The 13908-nt window shown below is 36.6% G+C and overlaps 1 protein-coding gene across 1 annotated transcript in view; it reads right to left on the bottom strand.

The window, feature by feature from the left end:
- Positions 1-13429, bottom strand: part of LOC140246078 (PX domain-containing protein kinase-like protein) — a 41000-nt gene extending 27571 nt beyond the window's left edge. Inside the window, exons 1-3 of the mRNA XM_072325523.1 lie at positions 13178-13429; positions 9641-9691; positions 567-801 (exon numbers count right to left, since the gene is read on the bottom strand). Coding sequence (XP_072181624.1) covers positions 567-801; positions 9641-9691; positions 13178-13279 — 388 coding nt within the window. The 5' untranslated portion in view covers positions 13280-13429. The remainder of the gene's footprint in view (positions 1-566; positions 802-9640; positions 9692-13177) is intronic.
- Between the last annotated feature and the right edge of the window lie 479 nt (positions 13430-13908).

Genomic DNA, 13908 nt, shown 5'->3' with positions numbered 1-13908 from the left:
TCCCCGACAACATTTCACAAACTGGTTCACATCATTTTCAGCATCAAGAAGACAAGACATTTCTGTCAAATCTACCCTTAGAACAGACACATTCATACACAAACACAGACACATAAACATGCCTAAACATAAAAGCATGCAACATTTTCTGCTAGTTGGCAAAAAAAAAAAAAAAAAAAAAAAATTAATAGAGAATTATACCACAAATGTCGTTACTAGTACTATTTCAAAACTGTACTAAAAATATCATATCTAGCATGATGGTGACACAACATTTGCTCCTGCGACAATTGCTCCAGTCTCATTTTCTCCAAGGACTTAGGGTTGGGGTTTAATAGGGTTGTGATAGGGTTTTAGGTTTAGTTTGATGTGATGATAAGGATTATTAGGGTTATGTTTGTGGGTAGAATTTATGTTTGGCTTAGCGTGCAGATATTTCATGGGAGCAATTGTCGCAGGAGCAAATGTCCTGAAACTGGCATGGTAACAAAGTATGAGTGATTGAACCAAGGCAGTATACCTCTGGGAATATCATACAGCAAGCAGAGGCTTAAAGATAGTCTTACCAACAGAGTTAGCTGGATAGTGCGTGGGATCAAGAAATCTCTTGACGACATAGCAAGATGAGAGAATATGATGGCTTAGAAGTCGGTTGAGATATGCCTGCAGAGCCTGCTGTCTCTCAGCAATGAACTCCCGCTCCATGTTGCCGAAGACTCGCTTTGGAGGGAGGAGGAGCTCCATACCACAGATCTTCAAGGATTCGTGGAGGCTGACGAAGTCACTGAACCTTCTGTTGATCTGTGTAACATTGTCAGGACACGATAACATAAATAGATGCCACCTAATCAACAACATGACTCTAACAATTCACAATATCCATGCAAGATATTTCAAAGTATGGATTATAGTATTACAAAATTACACATTACATAGGTAATGATTTTCATTACATGGTTAAAATGAATAATTTCCTAACAATCAAAATGTTTCATTAGCTGATGGAGGGATGGGTGCAAACTCTTTCATCCTCCCCACCTCCATTACTTCATTGTATAAAGAAGAGCAATTTCCTATTCTAATTCTATACGCACACCTAGGGTGCCCCAGGCATCACATTTAAATTACCCAGCACTGCATACATGACAACAGTGTGTGATACCGGCATGTTGATGCCATTCTCTTGACCCAACAGTTATTCAAATTAGCCTGACTCAGTCTCGTTGGAAATTAATTTTCCTAGCAGGTGTCACCTTGGAAACTTTGATCAGAACTCTTTGTTTAAGAGCTTATGGCAACCAAACATAAATGGTGTTGTGATACCCTTGAGCTTTTCTGAGGTTGATTACATGTAATGTAGCTCTATGTATACAAATGTTTGGACACACAGAGAAACAATAAATTCCCCCGGCAGACAGAAAATATGTAGACTGTTGCCTCAAGAGTGCCAGAATATTTTCAATTTTGGTCTGTAAGCTCAACTACATTTCCACAGGTGTGTTTGCCTTTTCAGTCCATGCATGCAATACGCAGTAGTCTTTATTCATATTCACATGACTACCACACCTAGCCACAAAAAAAAAAGATAAATCGTCGCTGGGGTGATAAGACCTTGTATCTGCAATTTTGGTGAAAATGAGTTTTTTGGATTAATGGTCAAATAATGGGTTAAGTGATGTCCTGTCCAAATCCCAACTGTCTTACTCCAAAAATGAAGCCACCTTGGCATGTCAAAGGAAAGGCTATCCCCTTCGCCACAGTGCTTTGGCCGCCATGTTTTTTGGCTCTCCTGAACATTTGACATTTTGTAGATACGAGGTCTTATCGCCCCAGCGACGAAATACTACGGGTCAATGATCTAATTATCTGATAAGATGCTGGTGAAAATTCTTTCAAAGTTTAAAGGGGCAAAGGTCACAGTCTAATGCAAAAAGTCTTTTTTTTTTTTCCTTCTTCAGTAACTGTTTAAATGGAATGACTCACAAAATGTCTGACACAAGTTTATCAAACTAGCGAGCACATTGTCATGGTTGAAGAAGGCAATCTGTTGATAAGATCTGTAGATATGGAGCAACTCTGGCTGGGCTCAAGTGAGTAAAGAACAGTGAGCAGTACCGTCTTTTGAGATCACGACACAAGCACATATGCACATTATTAACTCCTGCAAACTATTTAAGGGTGACATGAACAAGTCTGTCATGTGTAGATCTAATATCATTAGAGTCTGTAAATATCATCATGGCAAAACTGTAGTAGATGAAAAGCAGATATTAGAGGTAAGTTTCAACAGATCATGTTTCAATTTGTGTGACATTTGAGTTTGTTGAAAATCAAACAAGAAAACAAACTAAAGGCCAACTTACAGGGATAAGGTTAACAGAAGGGTACTTCCACAAAAGGTACTTTTCAGGGATGTTGAGTAATATCATGTTTCCAATGTGCATTAACCCCGATACAAAAAATTCTTCCTGAACGATTAAATGAGAGATAACTTTGTCCCAAAATTGTTTCAAACAAGCAATCTATTAGAACTTTGCCATTGAAATGAAAATTTTGGGGAATAATATGCTAGACAGAACATGAATCAATCAAACAGATTAAACTGCCACACTTTTGTCTGTCCATGTTACATACAATTTTACATTTCCCACAATGTTTAGAAGTGGTACAAAGCAGCGTTCACTGGAATCTAGGGATGTTATTATCCTTTCTAAACAATGTCAGGCTATTCAGTTGAAAAACAACAAATTTTAAATGAACATTTATCATTTGACCTTCATATATTACTAACATTAGATTTCTGTCCAGTGGAACATGCAATGTAAACTCCCCCCCCCCCCCCCCCCCCGCCCCCGGAAAAAAAAAAATGGGGCCGAGTTCTCTCTCACTAGAATGATTCTAAAAGATTCTGTTGCACTACCTGGGGTAATGCACAATAGAAGCATTAGATTACGAGACATCCCTGAAAGTACCGGTTTTACTAGGGAAATCCCCTTTACGAAAACCACACCTTTATATTGTGTTGCCAATTTAGGAATCAGCGTTTATACACTACTGATATGGAGGATTTGGACAATTCTAAAATCAAAGTAAACACAGATCTTATACTATAAAAATGAGGTTAAAATGAAAAAGAGACCCCTGTATTTTACTTTACAGAATACTAGCAAGAATTATTAAAACTAGGAAAAAAAATACTACATCAAAACACTGCAAAATGTGAATTTAACCAATTGATCCACGCTATGGCACAGTGTTCATCAGACGCCTAGGAGAATTTGCACATGAAAGGTGGTGATGTGGCAGCTTGATTGATTTGTGCATTGTCATAATCCCACTGTGCACATTTTGAAATCAAACATTCAGAAATCAATTGCTTCTCTTGCAATCAGTATTCCATGCTCCATATCAAGCATGATCATAGAAGAGGATATTCCCACGGTACAATTTTGTAAATCTCCAAGGACTATGTGAGTTTTGTCATATATGGAAGGGCTGTCATTCAGTATCTAAAATGTGGCACCAGTACAACACACTGAAATTAAGCCTGATACACAGTATGCGCGAATGAATATTCTTTTCACCAACATCATGGGCTAGATATGTGTTTCTTCAATGACATTCTACACTTCATTCAAACAGGATCATGGCAACTATTCAAAGGGACTGTACAGTACTGGTTGAGGTGGGGATTCATGTTTTGAACATTTCTAAGTGAGATAATGGAAAGCCTCTGATGAAATATGAAAGAGCATGTATTCAAGGATTCAAGGTTTATTTGATGAAAATTGGTTTGTAAATGGCTGAGATATCCAAAAAAGTGCTAATAATAAAAGGCGACATGCCACAACTTTATTAGGATCTCTTTGTTTCACCTTGTTTTTGGATATCTCAGCCATTTCAAAACCGATTTTCATCGAATAAACTTTTGATACCCCTAGAACTGCATGCTCTTTGACATCTCATAGAGTGGTTTCTGAATATCTCGCAAAACGTTAAAAGTTAAATCCTCACCTCGACCAGAACTGTACACACCCTTTAATGCATATATCAGGGCTCGACACTAACGGTGGCCCGGTGGCCCAGGGCCACCAAAAAAGAAAGTCGGGCCACCAAATTTTAAAAAAGGGCAAATTTGGTGACCCGCCTTGGGCCGACAAAATTTTTTGAAAAGTATGTCAATAAATTCGTAGCTTTTTGCGCCGGAAATTAGCAGTTAAATTTGTTTAAAGGATGGATGAAAAGGACTGAATGAGTGCCTGAGAGTGAGTGTTGCAAGTTTGTTGAGGTTTATTTATGAGTAGATATGTCCAACTTACAATTCTTACTACGATAAAACTTAAATATTCAACTCGTTTTTTTTGAAAAAGGACTTTTAATGTTTTTTATTGTTTTGTTTTTTTCGGGCCATCAAATTTTTCTCTCGGGCCACCAAAAATATGAAATTGAGGATTTTGGTGGCCCCATTGGGCCACCAAACAAAAAAAGTTAGTGAGGAGCCTTGCATATATATACTATGTCTATCAGTTTATCTAGTTCCCATTTTCCTTTTTTTTTTCTTTTTTCTTTTTTTTTCTTTTTTTTTTTTGGGGGGGGGGAGTCTTCTTAGAGTACACCTACAAATGCAGCATGTAGTAGATGCTGCCAAGTGAGGTAAGCCTCTCTATCATACAGCTTTAGGACGCGAGTGCCATAATCCTTGTTAAGGAAATGTTTTTACTCTGAGTGTAAACAGTCAAAAGTATGCCTCTGCTTGCCCACAGGAAATAAAACTTCCTATAAATTCTCAGCATTTTAACTTTAATCACACACAGTATTACAATATAACATGGACAAGCTTTTCTACATTGTGCTACAATTTTCTACAGTATACCAAAGCTTGAAACATCAACAGGGCTTCGCTTTGACATACAGTTGGATGTTGAGTACAAAATCATACTCCGCACAGTGCGGTTGATAAGTGCCATGAGTTTTAATGGATTACCAGGTATGTTGTCAAAAGATATTACCACTGATACCCCAGTCCTGTCTGCTGTATTAGCTTTTATTGGCAACTTAATGAGATGATATACTATGCGATATATAATGCTTATTAATTTTTCTCCCTACACTTGAAGGCAGTAACACAAAATTGCATTCGCTCACTAAGTCACAGAAAACACATTTCTGTGGTTTGGTCCTGTATTTTGTTATAAATCTGACTAATTAGAAGTGAATACTTCTCTTTCATAGAGCCCTCTGTTGTTCATCACATAAAAATTTGTTTTCATTGCAGAATTTTCATAAAGCCTTGTAACTCCTAATTTTAAACCTGTTCTGTTGGCAACATTGTAGAAGTTTGTAAAGTTCCTGTTTCTCTCTCAAATTGGCAATTTTTGTTAATTTCTTTCTGATTCTATGCAGAATGATTATATAATAAATGTTATATATTTTTCACTAATCAATGGACACTAGATGTCATCTACATGTATGCAGTAAAATTCAGAGTTGCCAATTTAATGATGGCAAGATGATTATTTCTGCAGCAGAGTTTACCTCAGGACTTACGCTCCTGGTCATTGTGATCAAAACTGGCTACCGGAGGGAGGATCCTGTGACATGCATTAATACTGCCTTGTTTGAAATGACAACATTCAGCTGGCTGTGTGAGCGACAATAAATATCAACCTCGACAACTTATAATAGAGAAGCTACAATTTGGCAGTCTACAGTCTAAATCACATGACAACATGGTACGATGTCACTTTACACATAGGGTGATCACTGATTATTTGTGAAGGCATTTGACAGGAAATTGTACAGAGAGGGACTCTTTCCTTGTTCTGGTATCCAAGTTTTAATTAGCACTATCAGCCAGAGAGCTAGGAGATATCATGTGATCTCATGTATTTTAATCATTGTGAGGATAGAAAGGGCGAAGGACTTAGGGGTATTATAACAGCCATTCCTCACATACATCTCAGGAACTGTCCACATGAGATCAACAAAAAGCATGATGAAACTTAAATGAAATTAATCACATGCTATAAATTTGATAGAAAGAACTTATCCCTACCATGACAATGTTGTTCAATAATGTGGTACGTAATTGATATCTAAAAAAATTCAGCAGGGTGCATATAATATGCACTTTAATCACTACTTCACATTTATGCCCTTTTATTACTGTGGCAGTTTTTTTTGTGTGTGTGTGTGTGTGTGTGTGTGTGTGTTGGACCGCAGGTTTTATAGGAAATGATGAAAATTATGGATAGTTTACAGATAACACACAATGCACATCATATGACAGACATAAAGTATCAAAAAAGCCCCTCTGAGTCCTCAGCTCAGGTGAGCTACAAACTTACAGAGGACAATGAACATGACAAACAACCCATCCCCCTCCCCTAAAAAAAAAAAATATATATATATATATATATATATATATATATATATATATATATATACGGTATACAAATATTTGTGTAAATTGCTACTTATTTGACCTTTTTGTTTGTTTGTAATTTCCCGGTTGGGAGAGGTCTAGTAATCTTTACTTCACCTTTCATAAAATGAATAACAATGAGTAACGAGCAGCAATACTAGTAGGCTTACTGAATGTGTTTGTTTGCCAATTCCATGTTTTGCATTCAAAGTACTGGACTAGCATGTTGTTATGCCTCAGTTATTGGTACATCATGGACCAAGCAGTGTGATGAACCTACATTTACAGTGTACATACTAGATGTGTGAATCCTGAGATGGCATAGTGTGATTTTGTTTTGCTTTTGTTGTTGTTGTGAAATGATATTTTCCCACATTGTTGTTTTCACATGTTTCTATATTAACTTGTCATTTTCAAAGTTTAGAGGTGATTCCCGAAATTCTCAAAAATGAAACCAATGCAAAAATTTCAGCTCATGCAGTAGATGGGTCAAGCTGCTATAATGATAAATTGTCGTTTGTTTGTTTTTTAAACTAGAAAATATGTATGTTTTGAAAGTTGATTCGTAGAATTTCAGTCTCAATCAAATGTTTCTTTGATACTTTCTTGTCCATAGCACATTGAGAAGGACACATAAGATCGTCTCTACTATGAATGAGGTGTATTCTGTCGACCTTTTCCCTCTTTTCCTGGTGCTATGCCAGACCATATCATGTCCTGTAAATCTGGGAACTCAAATAGGAAATGATTCTCCAGACAGACTGAGGTTAAACACCCATGCACTAAGTCTGTGAGTAAGCTTCTCAAATCAAAGGATTCAGGGCCTGGCATGTTTTATTTGCAGATGTGGGAAATGTGTATGAAAGACACAGGATGGTGCCAACATAACTAGTATTGCAATCAATGTTAAACATGACCTTCCTGCACTGCACTATGAATTTCAGCAAATTGAAGAAAACCATTTCAAGACATCACATCCCAAATGACTTGATGATCTTACTGTAATCTGAAAAAAAAAAAGAAACCATAACAAAACTTACTGAAGAAAGCCTTATGTGAAAACACAGCCCACCTATTATTATTTTCAGTGTCAATTAATGAGGAGAACAAATGTAATGCACGGAAAGACCATGTAGGCAAGCTGATGCAAAATTTTACAAATAGTCTGAGGTATGACAATGTCACTGAGTAATAACAGAAAATCATGCTCTTCTATGCAACATCTGATTCAAAATTTCCATCACGCTTTGAAAATTTTAACCCTCCCCCCCCCCCACCCCCAAACATATTAGAAGGAAATGAATCTTCTTAAACATTGTCAAAGCTCTTTAAAATGCAATACATGCACTTGCTTCCTATAAATAATGCAACTCCTTTTTTTATTTGGGAAACAGGATCTTTACACAAGATTAATACAATTTTCATAATTCTATTTTTTCTCATAAATTGTTCAGATGAAACTCAACAATATTGTAACATAGCTGTCATGCATTGCCCTTACATCAAATTGTATGCTAAAAGCCTTGACTATTACATTTTCATTATAAAGACCTATAAAAGCATGAATGTCACACTCAGGCATTGATTTCACATCCATGACTCACAGAGAATGACTCGATACACTCAGATAGTCTGTCTGTACCCCTAACTACTTGTATGCTGTATCCCTCGAAGCAAAATTCACCAAACAATTTTGCAATTATGCCAATATGTTTCTGGCTATGGAACAGAGCGCCCCACTTATGTTCTAAAGGTTGTGAGTTCAGACACCTGCAAGCAATGCACAATCTATCTCTCTGCACCATGTGTAATATAAAATGAGAATCTTGAAGGGGGCCCAGTTAGACACAAAGTGAAAACCAGACACTGGTGCTATTGATACACTAGTGGCTTCAAACATGCCATTTATACCCCCCTTCCCCATGCAGACTCCAATGACAAGAAGCAATGATGTGTTAAAGAGAGCACTTGATAAGTGCTTAACCCTAACTAGGCCGGGGGGGGGCCTCCGAGGCCCCCCCCCTCGACGTTTCGCACGATGAATCGCTATCGCGAGAAGCTATCGCCGCGACGTTTCATGACTTTTTTCTTTCGAGTCTCCCGCATCTTTTGACACCAAATTTGCGATGCCCGGGTGTGCAGTTCCAAAGTTGCGCATAAATATGCACGTGCATGTCAGACCAAAAATTGCTCAAAAACGTGAATTTGTGTACAATTTCAATGCAAACTGTGTTTCCAGGCAAATTTCATAAAAGCATGATTATTTTTGGGTTTTATTGATTAAAATCAATTAATAACGCATTTTCTTGTTCGGAACAATGTCACGGACAAATTTCATCGAAAAAACAATGAAAAACATAAAGTCGAAAAAACAAAGAAATACATTAGAAATTCAAAAAACAATAAAATGCTTAGGAAATTTTTTCTGATTGCGCAATTTTTTTCTCTTACATTTGCTAAGGACACTAAAAAGAATATTTACACAAAAAATGTGCCTGTTTTGAGCTCTATTTAGTGATTTATACCAAATTGTCTGATATCATGCATCATTATGCATAAATTAGCATAATTTAGTGTAAATGATACTTTTTGAAAAAATTAACTTCATGGTACTTTAGATTACATCATAGGCAATGCATGTGCCAATTTTCGTCGCGATCGCGCGGTCGACGGCCGAGATCCGGAGGGGGGGCCTGGGAGGCCCCCCCCCGGCTCTATCATCTACCTGAATAGCCCGGCCTAGTTAGGGTTAACCTGTAAAACGAAGAATGTTTGCATGCATTTTAATTTCGCGAATTTCGCGCGAGACAAGATTCACGAAATTAAAATGCACGCGAAGGCTCTTGTCTACACCATATGCATTGAATGCCAGAGGCACTTCGTAAAAATTTCATGACCTGAAAAAATGCTGCAGACTCCAATTCAAGAAAATTAACTTGATTAACTTGAAGTTTAAACTTCAATGATAAGCTTGTAGTTTAGCATATCATAATCTTCTTCCAGTTCTTTTATTGTTTGGGGCTCTTGCTCGAAAATTTAACCCTAAAGTGTAGGTGTCATGTGAATATGCATCAGTACCCACAGTTTAAAACTATAAGCTAATCATCACATTTTAAAACTTAGGACAATCTTAAAGATTAGAAATGTCAAGTGAACCTAATGAATGAGTGTTGAAGGGAGCTGTTGATAGGAGATGATGTAAGCCACACAACTTACCTGCCAGCTGTGTTCTGGATTGGGACCCCTCTGAACTCTGATTACATAATCCTTTGGGAAAAAGAACAGGAAAGAAAATAAGATATTAGAACAAGATCTAAGGACATTTAAAATAAATACACATTAGTGTCATCCGAGCATCAAGTATACAAATTTATGCATATATTGCATTGTACATGATTGTGGGTCATTATGGGTTATCAGTACATGTGTAGAAATAGAATGTGATGTTTACCTGCTTTAAAATTTTCAATTTCATCATTTTAATTGAAAAGATAATTCCAATCTTTCTGGTAATTGTAGTCTTTTTAAAGGGCTTGGAATTGGAATCTTGTGCAGCCATGCATGTTACCTCTAGGTCAAAGTATCCAGAAAACATTTCATGATCATATTCTCAAATCTGTGATGTACAGTACATACAGTACACAGGTTCGCCTTTAACCCGTAGAGAACGAGTCCTGAGTATACTCGGGCAAGCGTCTATTGGAAATGCGTGTTGTAGCAAAATCAAACTGTCCTCAATGGGTTAAGTGTTTCCTTTGTCATTGATGATAATCATTAGAAACTGAACAACAACAAAAATCTCCTCTTAAAGGTAGGGAATCCCATTTGCATGCCTTAAATGAAGAGTTGTATAAATACAGACTTGGTATGTTGAAGAGAGTATCATTTTAGAAACTCCCATAAAGTATTGAAAGTGGAAGGTAACATTTAGTACATTTTTATTGACCGTTAGATTTTGAATTGAATTTTTTTCGGGGCTCACCGTAAATTCCAGTACATTACTAGGCTACCTTTGCAGACCCATGAACTGCATATGTGTCCATCATGTATATTTTGTGAAGAAAGTTCATCAAAACTTACAAACATTTCTATATACATTCTTGCCACACACTCTGTTTGTGTTATTACATCAGCTCTTATACTTTTAGATTTGTGTTTATAGATAAAAGATACAGAAGACTGCAACAAAAAGGCTTAAGTGTGGCTGACACACAGAACTACTGAGTAGTTGAGTTTTGTGCATTATTCAAATTGTAGATAACTGCTGACTTCCAAATTTCCCAGCAGTGGCCTAAACAAGTCCCCTGAGGTTCATATTTAATGTTTTGCTGCATTTTGGGAGGTCTGTAAAAGGTATCCCCTACCTTTAAAATGGTGCCATGTCTCCAATGGAATTTGAATGCTTTGCATGATGATGTCATGATACATAATAATTTCACTGGTTGAGCAGCTTGAGGCCCTATCAGTGGTTTACATTTTTTATACATTTTATCACTAATCATAATACAATCACATGTTATGACCAATGCAGTAATGATCAAAATTGTTATATTGTAAACAATGATCAATGTCACATTAGATCAGGTAATTTTGTTCTTCAATTTGATTCACTGCAAACGGGACTAGATTGAAATGATGTGTAGAAAATATAGTATATTGTAGGCCTACGTATAGTACTTCTGTAGACAAAAATAGTTAACAAATATTGCCTTGTCTAAACTTCGTAATACAACACTTATCTGTCCTAAGTTAGAGTTACTGTAAAACATGATATTTTCGCAGCATGAAATTTTCACGAATTGGAGCTGACAGCCTTTTTTATGGCATGAAATTTTTGCGAATTGCCACTGGCATTCAATGCATATATAGTGTAGACAGGAATTTTCGCGTGCATTTTAATTTTGCGAATCTTAGCGCTCGCGAAATTCGCGAAAGTAAAATGCCGGCGAACATTCCTCATTTTACAGTAAGCTCCAGTCATTCGTGCCTACTTATGAAGATTTTCTTGTACAGCATAGTTTTCCAAGCTATCAATTTCATATAACTGTCAGTGGTCAAAGGCACAATATCTAATGTGAAACATCTTTCTCATCTTTGTAGGGGGATCCAAACCATTATTATGTAATACCTGTATATGATTTATCCTGAATATCAATGCCATTGCACTCTCCAGCAAGATGTTTCTTTTCTTCTTTTTTTTTTTGTCCTCTTGGTAAAATTCTGATAGCAGTATTTCGTCGGCACTTGCACAGCAAAACAAATTTGGCCTTGTTAATGTATAGCAAATCTTCCTCACATGTATAGTGAGTTCACCTGTACTTTGCTGAAAAAAAAAAAGTATTCAAACACATATCATGATTTCATTCTCTGGGACTCTATGTAATTTTAATTCTGTGCAGCCTTGTTTGATTAATGAAGCATTTGTGATTCAATCAATAACTTATGTTGGATGACATGTATGTAGTGAGGGTGCGGTGCATGCAGTGTTACATGGGGCACAGTGAGTTTCAACAGACACACTGATTAACATTTTGAAGCACAGCAATATCATTTCAGATGACCCTGGAAGAGCTAACTTTGTGTATATCAAGGATGACTTAAGAATTTTAAGTGAACAATTACAGTTCAGCATCACTTAGATTGACTACAAAGTACAGACAATGTACATGTACTTGGACAGATTTAAAGTATCAAAAGCATCTTGCTCTGTCCGAGCATGGCACTACATAGCTCCATGGTCTGAGGAATAGGCAACATAAAAGTTGTAGTTGATGTAGCAGGATCTTTTGTTCCTACTCCTGATAATGGTATGCCTAGAGGTTCAGAGGTTCTGTCAGTTTTATGATACAGGCACTGATGATATATTTCTAGAGGCCCTTGTTCTTTGTATATACTAGTAGTTTTTCTGGTCAGTTTTCTTCTGTTTTTCTTCTGTCTGCATTTGTTACTAAATACAACATGCCCGCATATCACTTACAAAATCTACAGAGTGAGATCATTCAGAATTCAGTTGCAGTCTTATTTCTAGAACAATGAAATATTCATTGATAACCCATTTTTCCACAGCTACACTGGTTCTCAGGTTAGTCTTTTATATAATTTTGTTAAAATCATAAAATGCAAAATCAAAAAACAACAACTACAACTGTCACTGCCTACATGATAAGACCCCATCATGTTTACAGGAATTACTGGAACAAAATAAGTACATGTATGTTCAAGTGAGATAGCATAGTCAGTACCGGTACTACAGTGTATGTGCTCTACAACTAACAATCTGAATTGTCATTGTTATTACTACATCAAATCAATTATTAATAATGAATTTAATGAACTTTCTATGCTTATTACAAACCATTGTAGGAAGACACAAAATTATTCCATGCAAAGTCTCCCATTCCAATAATCAAACATTTTGGTTGCTTATAGAAAGGTAGGAGATAGCAAGAAAAATTGAATAAATTTTGAATCAGAAATTCAAATCTCTTTCAAGAATTCAATCTACTGTGAATCTCCTTTTTGACAGCCATCATTATCCCTTTTCTCTCTACATACAAGTGTGTATCTCCCCCTCCCCCCTCTTAAAGGTTAAAAGCAGTATAGGAATCTCAGATTTTTTTTAAAATGGATTGCAAAAATTCTAAAAGAAAATTTAAATCATGTGTTGCTTGAAGGCTTTCTCCCTCAAGAAAGAATCCATGAAGCAAAAAATACTGATGTTACCAGGTGGAATTTATAACAATTTGTACTTACTATGTGGCTCTCTACATTCTGAGCTGCTTCGATGGTACATGTGAGGGGTATTGTATCATCCAGAGTTAGCTTGGACGTCTTCTTGTTTTCAAACACAGCCATGATGACGGCAGTTCACTGGCAACCATCTACACCAAGGACAAATGAGTGTTCTTCGATCATCTGTCGCAAAGATCGGTTCTAACGCGGGGTGGTCCACAAAGGTCCATTCACACACAACACCTGGCAAAGAATCAGCCTATTTCCCAGTCTTGTTTGTGTCATCTGATGAGCAGTGTAGGACATGAAGGTGAAACGCACGGACGGTGTACATGTAGTTCAAAATACACTGTACATGCATCAGTACACAACTTGCTTCTTTCCAGTCAATTGTACATTCGTATGATGCTCTTGATTCGGAGTGCTGTGGATTGCTCTGTATATAAAGAGACAAGTAGTTTATTGAATTTAAATAAATAGAATTTAGAAATGTAAAATCAGAATCTGAAAAATAGAACAATCCTCATGAATGATATTACTTCTCTGGGTGATTCTTTCTACTCATCTAATCGGTCACAGTTGCCAGGTTGTTTACACATTGCTTGACCTTAACTTTGTTTGAAGCGAGATCGCTGACAAGATAATCCACAGTTCAGATAAATGGGTACAAAGTAGTTTCCATGTTGTAACTTACCTTTGATCAACACTGACTTTTGTTAATCTTGTTTCCCAATGATATCATCTTCCTGATT

Source organism: Diadema setosum, chromosome 2 (assembly GCF_964275005.1).
Source record: "Diadema setosum chromosome 2, eeDiaSeto1, whole genome shotgun sequence".
Classification (NCBI taxonomy): domain Eukaryota; kingdom Metazoa; phylum Echinodermata; class Echinoidea; order Diadematoida; family Diadematidae; genus Diadema; species Diadema setosum.
The sequence above is the reverse complement of the archived record's forward strand: the minus strand, read 5'-3'. Positions and strand labels throughout refer to the sequence as shown.